Genomic DNA, 16,870 nt, shown 5'->3' with positions numbered 1-16,870 from the left:
CCGCCAGCGCCTTGCGCCTAATAAACTGAGCCATCGGAACAGGCGGGGGCCGTCGGGTGTGTGATTGCCTGCCGATTGCGTGAGGGAGGGGTGTTGGTGCTGCTACATTACTTGTAATTGAGCCTGGTGTGACAGCTACTGCTGAATTGTCATGCCGCAAATAAGGTGGCCGGCACTGTTGGATGTGTCCCATGCATGGTTGTGCACTTCTCAAAGCAAAACTTTGCGCACACGGCAGGTTTTGGGCGTGTAATTTGCTGCTTTCTGAAACAGATGTACTTACTTACTCGACTTACTCGTGTACCTATCCCATTCTCTTTGATGGTAATTTAGATATCTAAGCAATTTGGGATGGTGGGGAGAATACAGCATTTGGCAAACATGATGGGGTGTGTGACACTTGTCTGTTCAGGTCAGCATTGTCAAGTCTAATTGTCATGACCTCATGAAGGCTGATATAGTATTTGACATGTGAACAATTAAAGCTGGTTGACAGGATAAATTGGGTGTTTGACTATGCCTGCAGCTTGCATGTTGTGACATGTGCGCATCTGCACAGCTGACTAATGTTTGATGATGCCTGAACCATTAATATTATCACAATCATGTGTTTTTCAGTATACAAAGTATAAAAATGTAGACAAAAACCCTTTCACACTATCATGCTTTTCCAGGTCATCAGCCAAATTTCACAGTGAAAGTTTAAAATGTTATGATGCTTTGCATGGTCTGTTCTGCCCTCTGGTATCATCTTGCTTTTCATGCAGGTGCTGTTGCCAGCCACAGGCATCTGTCAAGGGCAAATTGTGAGCACCTAAAGTGAATCAAACCCATGCTGTCAAGAGTGAGTGGATTGGGGGGAGGGGGGTGGGGGCAAACACTCCAAAAAACAGCTATCAGGATGGACAGATGAATGGACTGTTGAAGTCTTAGCCTGGATTAGCTGTTAGTTGTCTCATGTAGTCATTTGTTTGCTACTAGCAACACAAACAGCCATGGATTGCCTGACATGGGGAAGGTTATTTGTGCTGCAAAGAGTGGCATTGAGTAGTCTATTTCTTTATAGCTTTAAATGAGCTGACATGAAGTTTTTTGTCCTGAAAAGAGTAGCCTTGAGTAGCCTGCTTCTCTAGTGCCAAAGCACATCTCTCGTCATGGCATTTGTCTTATAAAAGGTTTGTGTGGAGAGCTGTGTCTTTTGGATGTAATTCTCGATACCTATTTGAAAGGGAACTAAATTGTACTAAGCAAGCCATACCAGCAGCAGACTTGTCTGTGCCCTCCCTTTGTCAGGTTTGAGCAGAATTTTCTCCATGACACTGCAGAAGATGATTCTGAAGTCAATTGATACCTAAAACTTTTTTTAAATGTCATGGACATGTTCATGATCATTGACATTGAGGGCCCAATTGCTGTAATGTAGTAACAGGACTGGGAGCTAGTTTGAAGTGAATAAGCATGGTATGCAGCTGTTAACTGTCCATTACAAACCTCTCCATTACAAATTCTGGCTGTGTCTCTGTACTAAGCCATCTCCCAATTTGCTGTAGGGCATACAAAGGGCTGGACCAGGCCATTAGGAGGCTATTTTTTGGTATGCCCCCTATTATGCTGCATGTGTAAAATGTTTTCAAGATGTGCACTGCTTTGTACTGCCAATGGAATACCTGTATCAACCATAAGACCATCAGTCTATCTACATATGGTATATTTGACTTTATATGCTGCATCTGTTCGTGCCATGGACACCATACGACCATTGTAGTTGGAGCCCTTAAGCCCAGATTGGCATCACCATCATCGTCAACTGTTAATGCAGTGTGGTCATGTTTTATGGTTTCAGAGCCTCATAAAAGTGCAACCATGCTGAACTTTGATGCTGTCAAGGAGCCCAGGGGCTTCATGAAAGTTCTCCAGTTTGTAAGTATCTGTATCCAATGTCCTGGTGCTATTGGCATTGTGTTTAAAAAATATACCAGGCACATCACTCACAGCTTTTCACATTATGGCCAGGTAGTATGATGAAGTAAAGTTAGGCATTTTCAAAGTAGCCTTTTTACCAGGGCTCATAAAATTCTCTGTTGAATACCACTGCAAGCACTTTGTTATTTCACAGATTCTCTGGCATCATGACAGCACCAGATATTTTTGTCAGAAATCAAGCAAAAATTGAAATGTTGAGCTGCTGTAGGATATTGGAATGGAATGTTTAAAATTTACAAGTTATTACTTTTTGTAGCTCATTCTTTTCTGAGGTGCCTGCTTTTATCATTTGACCACTATTGATCTTCCATGACTTTTACTCTGTTTGAACTGAGAAGGACCTAAATCAACAATTTCCATAATATACTCCACAACATTTAAATTGTTATTTTCAAACATGAGTACCCTTGTGGCACTTAAGTCAGTCACTTTTTCTTAAATCCCCTTGTTGAGAAGGATAATGTTTTCATAGCTTTGACTCATGCTCAGGTGAAAGCCCACAGATAGCTCATGACAAGAGAAGAAAAATCATATGGAAAAAGGCAGCCTGCATGCATAATTTCATGTATCGCTGGTATTCAGAGCAAGCTGGTGCCACCAGTTTTACTCCTGGAATCTGGCCCTGTGACACCAATATAATCTTAATGTAATTGTCATGACTGAAGGATAAGTAGATTTGCATACTTTGGGGGTGTTGTAATGTGTCACCATGCTTTGTTGTAAAAAAAATGGTAATGACCTTGTGTTATGTTTGGCAATTTTGAAAGTCCTAAAACCTTTTACTGGCACCAGCCAGGAGGGGAGTTCACCACCCCCTTACAGTTTTTTGAGCACTGGGAAAAATGAAGTCTCACTGCATTACAACATTTTCTGCACCTGCTCATCCATGTATGTTACTTTTTTGCAAATTTGAAGTTTTGATCTACCAAGATCAGTGATGCAGGTCAGGCCAAAGAGATCAGCCTGTAAAAACTTTGACCACATAAAATATTTATGTGGGACATTTCCCATTCTTCAAGCTTGTTGTAGCATAAAAAGATGACAGCACCTACATTTTATTCCTTTCAGTGAAAGAGGTAGGCCAGTGACCTGAAGTCAGGCCAATTTTTGTAATCATTCACAGCTAATGTAAATTTGTGTATATTTTTCTGTAGTTTTGGTGTTTGTTTATGAGTAAAAGAGTACTAACTTAGATGTGCAACCATCATATCATCACAGACCACATGACATTGGCCCAGGTCATGACCTGTCTGTATGGGTACCTGTTGCAAAACACATGCTAAGCTCAATGTAGGCAGTTTTGTGAGGTAATTCTGGATGCAGAACTTGAGTACTCTTTTGAAAACACATGATATAATTTTAATGTATAATGATGTCACAACAGGTCATATGAGGACATACAAGGTCATATAACGCTATCCAAGGTCAATCACCTATGTTGCCAGTAGCAAAGAGGCTAGATGAACTAGTGTGGCATGTTTAACCACCCCCTTGTCGTGTTTGTCGGGATGGTGACCTATAATTTCATATACCAACGTATCTGCTCATGGTTTGTTACAAATACATTGCCAGTTTAAGGAACTATGTATAACGTAGACAACAACTATGTGATCTTAAATACCTGTAGACGCACAATACACTATTTCTGACCACAGAAAACATTGTACTGGACGTCATCTTACCTAACCCATATGGGGATACAGAAATAGGAATGGATTCCCCACAGTCTTATCGCTTATTTCCGCGCATTCAATGTCCGTCCTGCCGTACCTTGGCGTGTTAACATAGCTCTTTACTGTATATATCCGAACGACCGTTTTTCACCTTTTGTGATCTCTGCTTGACTTCATAATTGACCCAAGGTGAAAAATTGGTTGGCGTTCTTCACAATTTAACGAGATCTTCAAAGCGATATCTTTTTTTTCTCATATTGAGTGTGGAAGTTTGAGATCCCAGCGGGAGAAGTCAGCTGCCCCCCCCCCCCCCTCCCCTCTCCCCCGGCCGGACGCGGTTGGCTGAAGACCCCGACCAGGGCGCGTGTTAAAAAACAACCGTGCCTTGTGCCGATTGCGTCCCGCTGTGGCCGGCAGTTCTTTGCGATCTTGGCGTTCGCCACCACCACAAGCTTTAGCACGCACTTCACGTTCCACGCGACCGTGAGCGCCTGCAACGCCACCGGAGGCAGGGACGTGGTGCGGCAAGACGTGGTCTACCCGTTCGCGTGAGTCACGCGCGCATCATCGGTCGGAAACGCGGCGCGCGGTCCTGCAGCAGGCTGTGTGATGTCACAGCCTGATAAACCCCACGCATAGCTGCCGTGTGTGTATGTGGGGGGGGGGGGGGGGGGTTTTCGCGCCATATCACAGTGTGTTTGCGTGTTGTAGCGTTGTGCTCTTGCTAAGCTGTCGGCGGAGTCGGAAACAGTACACACGAGGAACAAACATTGGGACTCTTTTGACTTACTTGATACAACGGAATGTCTCAGTTTTCTGAGTTAAGCAGTCTTTTTTATAACGTTACCGATTTCTGAGTTTCTACTGACTACGGTGATCTGAACATGCCAAAAAAAGAAACAGAAATTGGGGGCAATATGGTTCAGCCAGCTGAGAAGCCGACATCGCAGCAGGGTGCTTGTAGCATATCTCTCGTCTGTTTCCGACTGCATCTTGCACTAGGTGATTGGGTCCGGCTAACAACCTGTCTGTGACGTGCCGACAGACTGGACCACGTGTTTCTGAAGCAGCAGGTGTGCAACCAGCCAGCCGTGCAGGCGTCGTTCCACTTCCAAACGGACGTCTCGTCGGACGCCAAGTTCTTCGTGGCGATCGGCGTGGTTTGCATGCTGTACTCGATGGCCGCCCTGGCCGGGTACACGCTCTTCAGCGAGCGATACGCGGAGAGCCGGTTCCTGCCTAGTGCCGTGAGTGTGCCATGGACTGGCAGCACTCGCTGCCACCGCGAGCTGTTGCGACGTGACCGGATTGCGATGTTCAGGTGCGCTAGGGGTGGTAGCAGAACCCCCGGTACCGTCGGGCGACGACTTGACGGTTTTCCCGGGCAGGGTTACAAGCTATCAGTCTGCCTGTCTTGTCACGTCTGTCTTGTCTTGTGGTGACGTCCCCTATACCTCTGGCTGCACCGTATCCCACGGCGCCCCGACGCGGCTTGCTCCTCGCTCGCCGCGGTGTGGCCACCGATCGGGTGCCGGAGTGTCGGGACCCGCGCGTAGGCCGCGCGGCCTCCGCTGACGAGCTCGACGCCCGCCGGCAGGACTTCGTCGTACACGGCGTGCTCGCCGTGCTGTGGCTGGCGGCCTCGTCCGCTTGGGCCGACGGCACGGGCACACTTAAAGCAGGCTGCAACCCCGAACTGTGGCTGAACCAGGTGTGCGCCACCAACCAGCAGATCAGTTGCGAGTTTGCTCCAGACGACTTCAACGGCTCCTTCGCGAAGCTGCATATCTCGCTGGTGAGTCGCCGGCGGGAGAGCGTGCTGGCGTCCTTGGCGGCTATGGTGCCGACGTTGTGGCCGAATCCAGGACAGCTTTGATGATGCGGCGTCGTGTTTTGCGGTGATATCACAGGGATATGTTGACTTTGTAGCATGGAGCGCTTGCGCCTGAAACACCTGACGTGTGGACCGCACACATTTCCAAGAAACGCTGAAACATACCGGGTACAGAAAACGATCCAAAAGACAGCTTGTTTTAGGTTTTAGATACGGGTGAACTACTTTGGAGCGTGAGGTAGTGTCGTTGGCGTTGAAAGTGAGCTAGCTGGTGGCGTTGAAATGCAACGCCTTCTTAACTCCGTGGGAGATCCGATGAAAAATGCTTTTCAAGTAAATCCTTGATTATGTAGCTGATGTTAGCTAACAACAAGAATGACACGGAACGGCATTCACGTGCTTTGTTGGGCGCGTCCTTTGTTCCAATGACGACTGGTTGACGCCGCCCTGTTTTTCAGCTCATCGGCTTCCTGAACATGTTCCTGTGGGCTTCGAACATGTGGTTCCTCTACAAGGAGACGCCCTGGTTCAAGACCGCGCAGGCGCCCGACAGCGACACGGGCAACATTGGCAACATCTAGGGGCTGGTGGCTCCCTGTACTTCACCTGCTGCACCTCGCGAGCACCTCGCCGGCGCGGCGCAGCGGCGGCCCAGCGCCCGTGCGGCCAGCTGGGGCTGCCACGCTCCGGGTCGACGACGCCCAGCCCGGCTCACACCGTAGCTGGCGGCGGGCCCCGGTCGACCCCTGCACGTGCGTTTGTGACGGTGGTCGGGCGTTTGTGGTGCTGTGAGGTCTGTGTTCGTCGGGGTCGGCCCGCCGGCGGGCGGTGCGGGGCGTACCGGCACCGGCTGGGGGCGGACCATGCACGTGGGGTGATCGGCCCATGTGGCGTGCCATGCTGCCGTACGTGCCGTCGAGCATAATGAGGGCGTGGTCGCGCCATCGGCCGCTATCGCGAGGCAGAGGGTGCGATTCGCGTTTCAATTTTTCGGTGTTAACCAGATTACCAACGCGAGTTCATGCATCTGTGTGCTGAAAGTGCCTGTTAATCCGTGATAAATTGGGGTTTTATTTTAATATGTGTGAATGACAAATACCCTCCAAAGACTGGTTTCAGCAATGCTATGTATGTCGGAAAGTGGATGGAGAAGGAAGCGCACAGTTGTGCTTTATGAGTTTAAACCATCTGCTCCTCTTCTAATGGCTTATTGCGGTTGATGAACCATGCCATGCAAGCCGAGGATGGAGGTCACCTTGGCGTGCTCCTGCCCTAGTTTCGAGCTTCATGTCTCATGATGCGACGACAGGACCGCGTGCTAACAGGCTTAGCGCCCGTCCCGTTCTCGCCTCTGGAGTGTTTCTAATGTGTGGTTGGTTCGGCGTCGCTCTTCCGTGGCGATGAAATCAGCTCGTCACAGCTCGACGCGGCCAACGGTGTGCACAACGAGAAGGATCCAGATATAAATCAATCGTTACTATGGGTCCGATCTGCTCCGTTCACGCCAATCCTGTAAACAAACAGCGTAATAAAGAAAATGTGTAAGACGCTGTGCAACCGTTTTGGGCAGCGGGACATCGCACGATCTTCTCGCATCCAAGTTCCCGCGGTATCGTCCGGCGTCTAGTGCGAGGCTTCACAAGCGGGGGGGGGGGGAGCACGGCCCTGCGCACCCTCCCCCGGCGTACGGTACCTACGGCCCTGACCTTGAAAGCAGAACACCACAAGTTCTGCAGCTCTGCGACGGAGTCGTTCGTGGGGCTTGGTTTAGGATCTAGAGCTAGTTAATACCGGTATTGTCCTCGCGGGTAATGCCCCGTGAAGCGCGCAGCACCTACCCCGGCCCAAGGCTCTTGTGTTAATTGGGGCGTTAAAAAACAAAGAATGCTCGCCGTTTACTGTTCCAGTAGATACTACCGTCCCTAGTGGGGTAAACAAAAACCTTTTATTTGTTCTCCAGAAATGCGACAAAATTGATAAACACAGTAGCCAAAAGCGACAAAATAAAATTCAAATGTACTCAAAAATATCAATGCTGATTAATAAGCTAAACATACCAATGAAAAAATCGGATATGACCCAGGATTATTGATAAATGCAGTGAAGCACGCCAATTTGCGCGGCGAAGTCGCTGGTGTTGTACAAGGTAATTAAATCTGAGGTTCTGCCGGCGATTGTCCGGTGTTTTGCTAGTTTATTCCCGTAGCCCATTGGCATCGACATTTATGCATACCAAACACCATGCGAGTAAGCGCCGGAGGTAGCAAGAGCCGTGGGAAGTAGTGCATCCACTGGGATAGTCATGCAGGTACGCAGGTACTGATGTGTTGTCTTCGCCAGGGGCAAGCACATATTCGTGACTCATGTTTCGTGCGGCTGTCACGTTCTTGTTCCTATCTATGCAAATCCTTGTTACATACCTAGGTTTATGGACACTTGTGTACTGAACAACATTTTTCAAGGTAGCTGCCTAGCGTTTATTTGACTGGGACGTTACTTAGTCTTCACATTTCATGGACACCTACTTCTGAATGACATGGGAGAGGGAATAAATGAGGGGTGAAAACCTTGTTTTATTTCAAACATAAAAAAGTCATTGAACTTCACTCTGTGTGTTTTTTTGTCATTTTGTGAGTTATTGATACTGTATGCATGTGCCTTTGATATAATGAGGTCCAACCATAAATTAGGTGCCACAAACATGAAGAAGCAAATATCTTAGTGATGATGAAATAAAAGAGTTTTTAAAGTGAAAGCAACAATTTTTGCAGCTTTAGTGGTAAGGTCAAACTATGGTCTTGCTCCTGCTTATCTGATTTTCTTTTCAAGGCTGTCATATTTGGTATCAGATTAGGCCCCTGTTAAACAATGGTTGCATAAAATAGATGCTGTTACTAAAAGTTGCCAGCTATGAGACAACTGAGAAAGCTTGGGCTCTATTGGGTCTAAATAGGCTCTAAGCATGAAGGTGCTTAGAGCCTATTTAATCATATTGCCTCATGAATTAAATCCACTTGTGTTCTTGTCATTATCATGACTAATTTTTTGTTCTGTGCTTTATACAGTTTGTGTCACATCATACCTTACCTTACCTTACCTTACCTTATGGTGATCGGGAATTGTAAAAGGCCACTAGGCCTGTAGGTCCCGGTCTCGTCAGGCTCCCGGTCCGGTAACCAAACAGTCTCGCGGAAGAGCGTTCCAGTCGTTGACAACCCGAACGAGTTGCGACGGACTGAGAGTCCTAGCTCGAGGTTTTCTGAGCTGCCATTGGTGTCCTCATCGTCACCTCAGAGTTGTGCCTTGTCAGGAACTCCTCTTCCGATAGCGACATGCCTCCATGAAATAGCTGGTACACTGTTACCATGTCTCCCCTGTGACGACGATAGTACAGTGAGGGCAGCTGAAGGAGTCTGAGCCTCTCAGGGTATGGCTGGCGCCTCACTTCATAGACAAGCCGGGTAGCTCGTCGCTGAACTCGTTCCAGCCGTTTTTGGTCCAGTTTGCCGAACGGGCCCCAGATAACGTTGCCATACTCTAAGTACGGACGTACTAAGATCTTAAAAAGCAATGGCAAGGTGCGAGCATCGATATTGGCAAAAGACCGCCTCACGACCGCCAGCATCTGGTTGGCCTTGGAGATCGCTTCCGCGGTCTGCACGTGGAACTGGAGCCGGTAATCCACGAAGATCCCGAGGTCCTTTTCGGTGGACTCGACCGCGATTTCGGCACCGTCCAAGAAGTACGTCAGCCTCGGGTTGCAGTTCCCGATGTGCATTATTTTGCACTTTGCTGCACTAAAGGGGAGCAGCCACTCCTTTGACCACTGATCATGTAATGAAAAATTGTGTTTCACTATATATTTTTGTTTCCATATAGTTGTTGCATGTTTCCATTGTCATCATCTGCTTTTTCAGTATGGGGCATATGTGGTGTATCATACAAATAGCTATGCCTTTTTGGAAGCATGCAGTTATTTATCCATCCTAATTAGGTTGTTGCCATTTATCATAAAATTATAAAAATGTACCTTCAATGAATTATGAATATTTTTCACTGGGAGGTATTGATCACCAGTACCAACATTTGCATTCTGCAATGTTTGGTGAATGGCTTTGAGGTGGATGCTGATATCCACCATTCACAACAACAAGATGCTATCAGTCAAAGGTATTTAATTATATTTTGTTTTGAAAGCATCAATTTAAATACATTTCATTTCCAATAGCTCAATTTTTCACTTAATGGTTTGAAAGGCATCATTGTTTATTTGTAAAGTCCTGCAATATCATTCCCATCAGCAGCAACGGCCTCAGATGCTGGTCCTCGGTATAGGCAGACTCAGTTTGGCCAATGTGAAACATATATGCCACTAATAAATGGCTGTGCATGCAAAGCTTGCAGTATTTACATTGTCAGCAGTATACTGGCCTGGTTGCGCAGCCTGCTGTGAGACCAGCAGTGGCTCACTGTGCACAGGCTTAGTGCGCAGTGCTGGCAATGAACTTAACCAACCCACATTAGGCTAACATTTGGTTGCTGGAGAGATAGTGAGTTGGGCAGTACATATATGATAAAGGGACCCTCTGACCAGTTTGATTGCAAGTAAGTTCTAAGATTTCACAGGATGCTGCCTTAAGGACTCCTGTAAAAAATAACACTCATGTCAGGAACAATCAAGAAAATACCTCTTACAGTGTCTGGAAGCTTTTCTGCTGTGTGCTGTAGATCTGCGATGCCAAACAATGCTCTCTCAACATGAGCACTGATTTATCTCTCACGTTTGAGCTGTGGGTGGCTGCGTTGAGGGGCTTATTGCATGGTGACCCAATTAACTGGACTCAAGCTGGACTGCACTGTCACCAGCAAGCACAGCCTTACATACACCTGTGCAATAAATGACTGCCTTAACTGACCTTCCACTGCCAAAATGATTCTGTCTGTAATGGATGGCTGAGTTACACCATGTTTAGTTATGGTTGCTAAAAAAATTTTCATTGAAGGTGTTGTATATATACTAAGCCATGCTAACATGTCTTTGAATAGGATAGATGCAACAACACTGTTTTGCCATCACTTATCTTGTGTTTTTGTCAGTATTCAGGGTGCCATCTCAGTAGTAATATAACCTTGCCCTACTTAAGTACCAGTCAGCATCATGTCACTATGTGATGTGCCAGTTTTGATATTGAAACAGTGATCATGGTGGCATTGTCGTGATGTAATATTTCTGCTTCACTCGTCTTCAGTATACTGCCAGTCGGTACTGTTTGGGCGGACGCGCACTCTGAAGCGCCGTCGACCGCCATGGAGGCGTCGGCACCGGCGGTTCTGGGTGAACCCGTGAGCGACGATCCGCTGGCCGAGCAGCTGCACCGCGCCACGCTCTCCAACCGGCCGCGCCGCGTGCGTCGCTGCCTGGCGCGCGGCTGCAGTGCCAACGCCGTCAACGCCGCCGGCCAGACGGCGCTCTTCTGCGCCGCGTTCGCCGCGCGCCAGGCGGCCGCCGGTGAGCTGCTGCGCGCCGGCGCCGACCCAAACGCGCGCTGCGACGGCGGATACACAGCCGTGCACGGCGCGTGCTTTGCCGGCCAGCGTCGTCTGCTGCGCCGGCTGCTGGAGTGCGGCGGCGACCTGCGCCTGTTCGACCTGGCTGGGCGGCGGCCGGCTGACTGGGCGCGCCTACAACCGGACCCGCTGCGCCGGCGCCGCACGCTCCAGCTGATCGAGAACGCCCGGCTGGCGGCCATGACGTCGTCGGGCCGCGACGCGCTGCTGGAGCGCTCCAACAGCTTCTCGGGCAGCGGCGGCGGCACCGTGCGCGGCCTGCTGCGCCGCCTGCTGCCCGGCGAGTCGCCGCGCCGCGTCACCGCGGGCTACGACCAGGTGGACATGGCCGACCTCGTGCGCTCGGTGCAGTCAGTTGGCTTCGGCGCCGTCTACTACGGCGGCGGGGAGGCCAAGCCGGGCGCCATGGCTGTGCTGCCGCTGGCGGCCGAGCGCGCGCTCGAGCCGGACGGCGGCGCGCGCTCGTACACGCTCGGCGCCTACACGGAGATGGCGGCGCGCCTGTACCTGGGCGCGCCCGTCTCAGTGCGCCGGCTGCTGGAGCGGCCGCCGGCCGGCGCGCACCGCGACCTGCTGATCGCCGAGCTGGAGGCGGCGCGCCGGCTCCACCACCCGGCGCTGCTGCTGCTCATGGCCGTCTGCCCGTCCGACAACCTGGACGGCGTGGCGCTGGTGTTCGAGCGCGTGCCGCTCGGCTCGCTGCACCACTGCCGCTACCGGCGCGGCCTACGGCTGGGCGCGCGCGCCGCCGCTGAGCTGCTGCTGCAGGTGTGTGATGCGCTCCAGTTCCTGCACGCGGCGCGCTGGCTGCACTGCGCCGTTACCTCGCACGCCGTGCAGCTGCTGTCGCCGACGCGCGCCAAGCTCGCCTGCCTGGAGCACGCGCTGAGCCTGGCAGCCGGGCCGCCGCGGCCGCAGCGCCGCCTGCTGGCCTGCCGCGCGGAGGGCGCCCTCTACAACTGGCTGGCGCCCGAGGTGTTGCGTGACGGCGTGCCCGGTGAGCCAGCCGACGTCTACTCGTTCTGCGCGCTCACCTGGGAGCTGATGCACGGCGAGCCGCCGTGGGCCGAGCTCACCTCTGACGAGATCAGCGCGCAGGCGGCCGCCGGCGGCCGCGCGCTGCCGCTGCGGCCCGAGGTCTGCCCTCCGGTGCTGCGCGACCTCTTGGAGCTGGGGCTGCGCGCCGAGCCGCAGCAGCGCGACCTCCAGCTGGACGAGGCGCGCTTCATGCTCGGCAGCTACCGAGACGGCGCGCGCCAGCGACAGCGGCCGCGGGCAGTGGCGGCGGACGCAGGTGCCGCCGGCGGCGCGGCCCGCCACGCCCGGCTCTGAGAGCCGCGGCCGCGTCAAAGCCCCGGCGCCGCAGCCCCCGCGGCAGTCGCCGGCCACAACGCCGGCCGCGAAGCCGGCCGCGCCGCGCCTCTCGCGCACGCTCTCGCCGCCGGCGAGCACGGCGCGACCGCGCGAGCCGTCCCCGGCCGGCCTGGACCCGTGGACGGGGCTGCGGCGAACCGGGCGGCACGCTCGCAGCGCCACCTGGCAGAGCCCGCCCGGCGGCTGGCGTGAGGAGACGGCCATCAAGCCGGCCAGCCACCGGCTGACGCGGCACGGCTCATCGTGCTCGCTGAACCGGCGGCCAGCGGCCGGCGCCTCACCCTGGCCGCCGGCGGAGCGCGACGGCGAGCCGTCGCTCGCCGGCTCGCCCGCCTCCAGCCGCCAGCACAGCCTCCGTCTGGACGGACAGGTACAGCGCGCGGACGGTGCGCTGAATGGGTGCGCGCGCCGGGTGCACGCCGCCGCGGCACTGGTGGCGTTGGCGGCACTCTGGGCGTCGGTCGGTCTTGACCTCCTCGCCGCTTTTATCCTCTGTTCCGTGTGCAGCACGGCAGTCTCTCGCAACTCGGTGGTGGTTGGAGAGTGGCACGTAGCCAGGGGTGCTGTGAGAGCAGCCAGCTAATATCTGCTGTACTCTGCATGGCGCTGCTGGTGCTGGGTGCTCAACAATGCATGAACGTGTTCGTCTGCCTGGGGTTACGTTTGAAGCATGAACCGTCTAAATTATCGGAGTCGTCGTTTCCCCAGTCCTTCATTGTGATGGTTTACTCGAAATGTAACCTATGGAAATCTGGCACTGCTCTTTTTCTGAGTATGTTCGCAATCTCCCTTGTGCGTATATCATACAAGCTGAACAACACACGCAGCTGATGTCCTGTTAACCGATCTCACATCGGTTTGTAACGAACCTCTGTGACATTCAAGTAAGCTGTGCAGCTGTTGTGTACACACTAAATGATGTCACAATTTACACCTTGCTCTAGAAATGCTTGGAGCTGATATGGTTGATGATTGATTTGGCTTGCGCAGAATGGCGTCTTTCATTCCTATACGATGCATTTCTTTCATTATTTGCAACATCGCACCAATTTTCTGGTGTAAAATGCCCCTGATAATTTTTTCCACAAAGAAAACGGACAGGTCTGCGCTGGAACCTGTCGAGGCAGATTATTTAGTAACGGTAAATACATCAGTGTCATAAGACGTGGAGCTGGTGCGGTTTACATAATTGTATTTTTAAAGCATAAAGATATTGCTGACGTACGGTTATTACGCACTTGCTCGTTATCATTTGCTACAATGCTTAACGTTGAAACCCGAATCAGGCCCGGCTGCTACAACGTTCATTGTCATTTGCTGCAATGTTTCATGTTGAAACCCGAATCAGGCCCCGCTGCTACAACGTCACCATATGTGACACACTGGGCACTGCTCCGCCCAGCCACACGTTTTTGCTCTGAACTGGCACGGCTGCGTGGTGTGTGTGCGTGTGTGCAGTGCTCTAGAGCATGCGGCGGTGCCTGGCATCCCCTCTCCTGTGACGGCATGCGTGCGCGGCATGCCTCCAGATGCCACGCCCTCCGCACTTCAGCCCCAGCCCCAGCGTCAGCGCCAGCGCTGAGCCGAGCCTGAGCCAGCTGATGGCTGAGCTGGAGCTGCACGACCTGCTGCCGAACCGCGCCGAGCCGCAGGCACCGCCCGCCCCCGCCCCCGCCCCCGCCCAGGTCCGATCCGCCGTCCGGCCAGACCCGCTGCATGACCCTGTGACCGTTCAGGCCCGGCCCGTCAGCCCCGTGTGTAGCATGTGGCGGCTGACTCCTCGACAGTCCTCGTGTGGTGTCCGGGTACTGGGCGGCGGTTAGTCACGGGTGGCGGTGCATCAGCCGGCCGCCTCGTCGGCTCCCACATCCGGCCCACTGCTCCGTTGCCCCGCCCGCACGCTCGTGGCACGCACACGTACTCCCGAGGCGTGCCTGTCACTCGAAACACACCGGACGGACATTTGTTCAATGGGTTATCAAGCTGGCATCCCGGCTTCCTCTCGGCCTGTCTCCGGCACATAACGTGGTCGCACTCCTCCAGCGAGGGACCCCGTCTGACCCCGAAAATTCGCCATCGAACCTTGCCACTAGCGACTGAAGGCCGCTGGGATGTCCGTGACTTGCTATTCCAAAGGCAACCCGCCGAGGCATGTCCGTTGTGGTCGTGGTATCCTTGGGAGTGTTCTCCCTGGCAGTTTGTGGCCGACGTTCTCTATTCGTCGGTGATTTCCCGTTGGTTTGATTTTGTCCTGTCTCGCTCCGTGATCCTCATGAATGATGACGCCATTCGGCGCTCCTCATGATACTCATCCCTGGCGGTGTCCTCTGTGAAATGATTCCTGTTTCCTGCAGTTTTTGCACGTGATCCCCATAGATGGCTACGCACAGCGCGCTGCGTGTAATAGTTGCTTTCATGCGCTCGGAATGTGTTTGACTAACGTGAGTTTGGTTTTGTTGACCGGTTCGTCTACATCTAATTTCGTAGAATGACTACCATTCGCGTAGCTTCGCAACACCGTGGTGCGTATGGCTAATTTGCTGCGTTACTCCACGCCTGCCCGCCTGATTTCAGGATAACCCGCTCAGTGCTGCGCAGAAGTATGGCAAAGCGCGCTTCAACCCACCAACCTCCACCACGCATTCCTTGACGCCGCTGCGAGTCGATCAGGCGGTGCGGTCGCTGCCGAGGCTGGGGCCGCTCGTGTCGGACACCAGGGGTGTCAGTCGGGTGCGGCCGTCCCACCTGCCGCTGAGGGCGGCCAGCGCCCCGCGTAGGCTCCGCGAGACCGGGCTGCAGGCCCCCGCCGCCGGCGCGGAGATGGCCAGCCAGACGTCCGGCGAAGACCGCAGCAACGGGCCGTGGAACAGCAGCGGCTCGAGAGCGACCCTGTACAGCAGCGACTCGGGACCGGTGCCGAACGGCATCCGCCCTGGACCAGTGCCGAACGACAGCGACAGCGGGCCCGTTCCAAACAGCACGAGCAGTGGAAGGGTCCCGAACAGCAGCAGCAGTGGACCAGTCCCAAGCAGCAGCAACAGTGGAGTGATTCCAAACAGCAGCAGCTCTGGCCTGTTCCAAAACACTAGCAGCACCGGAAAGACGCAGACGGCCCTGAGCGACGACCAGATGAGCTCCTACAGCAAGCGCAACTTCGCGGCGCGGCGCGAGTTTTTCAGCGGCCGCTGGCCGCGTGGCACAGCCCACAGCCAGTCGGACAGCGCGCTGCGTCTCCCGCAGGGTGTGCGCCTGAACCCGGCGCTGCTGCTGCGCCGCGATCTGCCGCCGCCGCCGCCGCCGCCGCCGCTGCTGACCTCATCGCCGACGGTCGAGCGGGCGCTGCCGCTGGACCTGCCGCGGCCGTTCCAGCGGCCGGCCGGCCAGGTAAGCCGTGTGGCGTGCCCGGTCCAACAGCGGCCGGACGCAGGCGGCGCGCCGCCGCCCCCGGGCGCCGCCACGTCCACCCCGCAGCGGCCGGCGCCGGTGGTGGGCGGGCCCGAACCGCCGGCAATCTCATCGCTCTCGTCGGGCGCCGGCAGCAGCACGGCCAACGGGCACCGGCTCAACGTCACGTTCCACGCGCAGGTGCTTGAGTTCCCGCCGCCGGCGCCGGCGGCGGGGCGCGACTCGCCGCCAGCGGACGAGGCACAGTACTACGACGACGACCTGGCCAGCCCGGACGTGCAGCAGCCGCACCTGCAACTGCTGCCGGACGCGGAACCACCACCGACACCGCCGCCGCTGCGGCCGCCGGCCTACGCCTGCCTGGACGACGACGGCCGCGCCTCGCCACTCAGTATGGAGCTGCCGAGCAGCGCGGCCGGCAGCGAGCTGGACGGCGACGAGCCGCCGTCCGGGGATGAGTGGGTGCCGCCGCCGCCGCCCACACCGCCGTCCGAGGACGAGTCGACGCCGCTGACGCCGCTGCACGTGTCGGAGAGTGGCGACAGCGAGGACGGCGAGGCGCCGCCGGCCGGCTCGCCGTGCATCACCAGCTCGGAGGCGACGCGCTCCGACGGCAGTCGCGTGCGCCTGTTCGAGGTGGCGTGCGAGCGCGGCTACCAGACGTGCGTGTCAACGCGCGCCGGCCATGACGGCCAGTGCACGGTCACGTGCACCAACACGGCGCTGGCCGACGGCGCGGTGGAGACGTACCGCCAAACGGTGGTCGCCGACCAGGTGCAGACGCAGATTGTGGTCGCCGACCGGTAGGCGGCCGGCGGCCGGCTCCAGGGGTGGGCGACCTGCGGGACTGCAGGGGTGGCCGACCCGTCAGGAGCCGGGACGCCTGCCTCAGAGACCCGGCTCGCCGGGCCGCAGGGGTGGGCGACCGTCAAATGTTCTTGGGGCATGGTGATCCAGCAGTGACCGACTCACTGGGCTTCCAGCAGCGAGCAGCCGACAGGGTCCAGGGAGGTTCGTCCAGTGGTGTTGCGGT

The 16,870-nt window shown here is 54.7% G+C and overlaps 2 protein-coding genes across 6 annotated transcripts; both read left to right on the top strand.

The window, feature by feature from the left end:
• Positions 1 to 2: 2 nt before the first annotated feature.
• LOC119091849 (synaptophysin) lies at positions 3 to 7,037 on the top strand. Of its 5 annotated transcripts, none has more exons than XM_037214744.1 (6): positions 3 to 56; positions 1,844 to 1,920; positions 4,074 to 4,204; positions 4,702 to 4,903; positions 5,254 to 5,451; positions 5,949 to 7,037. In XM_037214744.1, exons 2-6 carry the CDS (start codon positions 1,864 to 1,866, stop codon positions 6,069 to 6,071), a joined length of 711 nt encoding a protein of 236 aa, XP_037070639.1. In that variant the 5' UTR covers positions 3 to 56; positions 1,844 to 1,863; the 3' UTR covers positions 6,072 to 7,037. The 5 variants fall into 5 exon arrangements, with proteins under 5 accessions (XP_037070639.1, XP_037070642.1, XP_037070641.1 ...); XM_037214747.1 differs by having other exon boundaries at positions 45 to 79; XM_037214746.1 differs by having other exon boundaries at positions 54 to 113.
• Positions 7,038 to 11,382: 4,345 nt separating this feature from the next.
• LOC119091490 (uncharacterized) lies at positions 11,383 to 16,644 on the top strand. The gene is made up of 8 exons (XM_037214291.1): positions 11,383 to 11,469; positions 11,503 to 11,940; positions 11,977 to 12,162; positions 12,602 to 12,802; positions 15,007 to 15,759; positions 15,904 to 16,017; positions 16,084 to 16,251; positions 16,333 to 16,644. The coding sequence occupies exons 1-8, from the start codon at positions 11,383 to 11,385 to the stop codon at positions 16,642 to 16,644; spliced, it is 2,259 nt and encodes a 752-aa protein (XP_037070186.1).
• The last annotated feature ends 226 nt before the right edge of the window (positions 16,645 to 16,870 follow it).

Source organism: Pollicipes pollicipes, unplaced genomic scaffold (assembly GCF_011947565.3).
Source record: "Pollicipes pollicipes isolate AB1234 unplaced genomic scaffold, Ppol_2.1 Scaffold_3447;HRSCAF=4054_pilon_pilon_pilon, whole genome shotgun sequence".
In the NCBI taxonomy this organism is placed as follows: Eukaryota; Metazoa; Arthropoda; class Thecostraca; order Pollicipedomorpha; family Pollicipedidae; genus Pollicipes; species Pollicipes pollicipes.
This window is presented reverse-complemented; position numbering and strand designations above follow the sequence as displayed.

Excerpts from the sequence above, each read along its gene's own strand:
- LOC119091490 (XM_037214291.1), top strand. The coding sequence starts at position 11,383 with ATGGCCGACCTCGTGCGCTCGGTGCAGTCAGTTGGCTTCGGCGCCGTC. Across the intron at positions 12,803-15,006 it reads GCCTCCGTCTGGACGGACAG|GATAACCCGCTCAGTGCTGC; the intron begins GTACAGCGCGCG and ends GCCTGATTTCAG. Across the intron at positions 16,018-16,083 it reads ACGTCACGTTCCACGCGCAG|TACTACGACGACGACCTGGC; the intron begins GTGCTTGAGTTC and ends GACGAGGCACAG.
- LOC119091849 (XM_037214744.1), top strand. The coding sequence starts at position 1,864 with ATGCTGAACTTTGATGCTGTCAAGGAGCCCAGGGGCTTCATGAAAGTT. Across the intron at positions 4,904-5,253 it reads GCCGGTTCCTGCCTAGTGCC|GACTTCGTCGTACACGGCGT; the intron begins GTGAGTGTGCCA and ends GCCCGCCGGCAG. Across the intron at positions 5,452-5,948 it reads CGAAGCTGCATATCTCGCTG|CTCATCGGCTTCCTGAACAT; the intron begins GTGAGTCGCCGG and ends CCTGTTTTTCAG.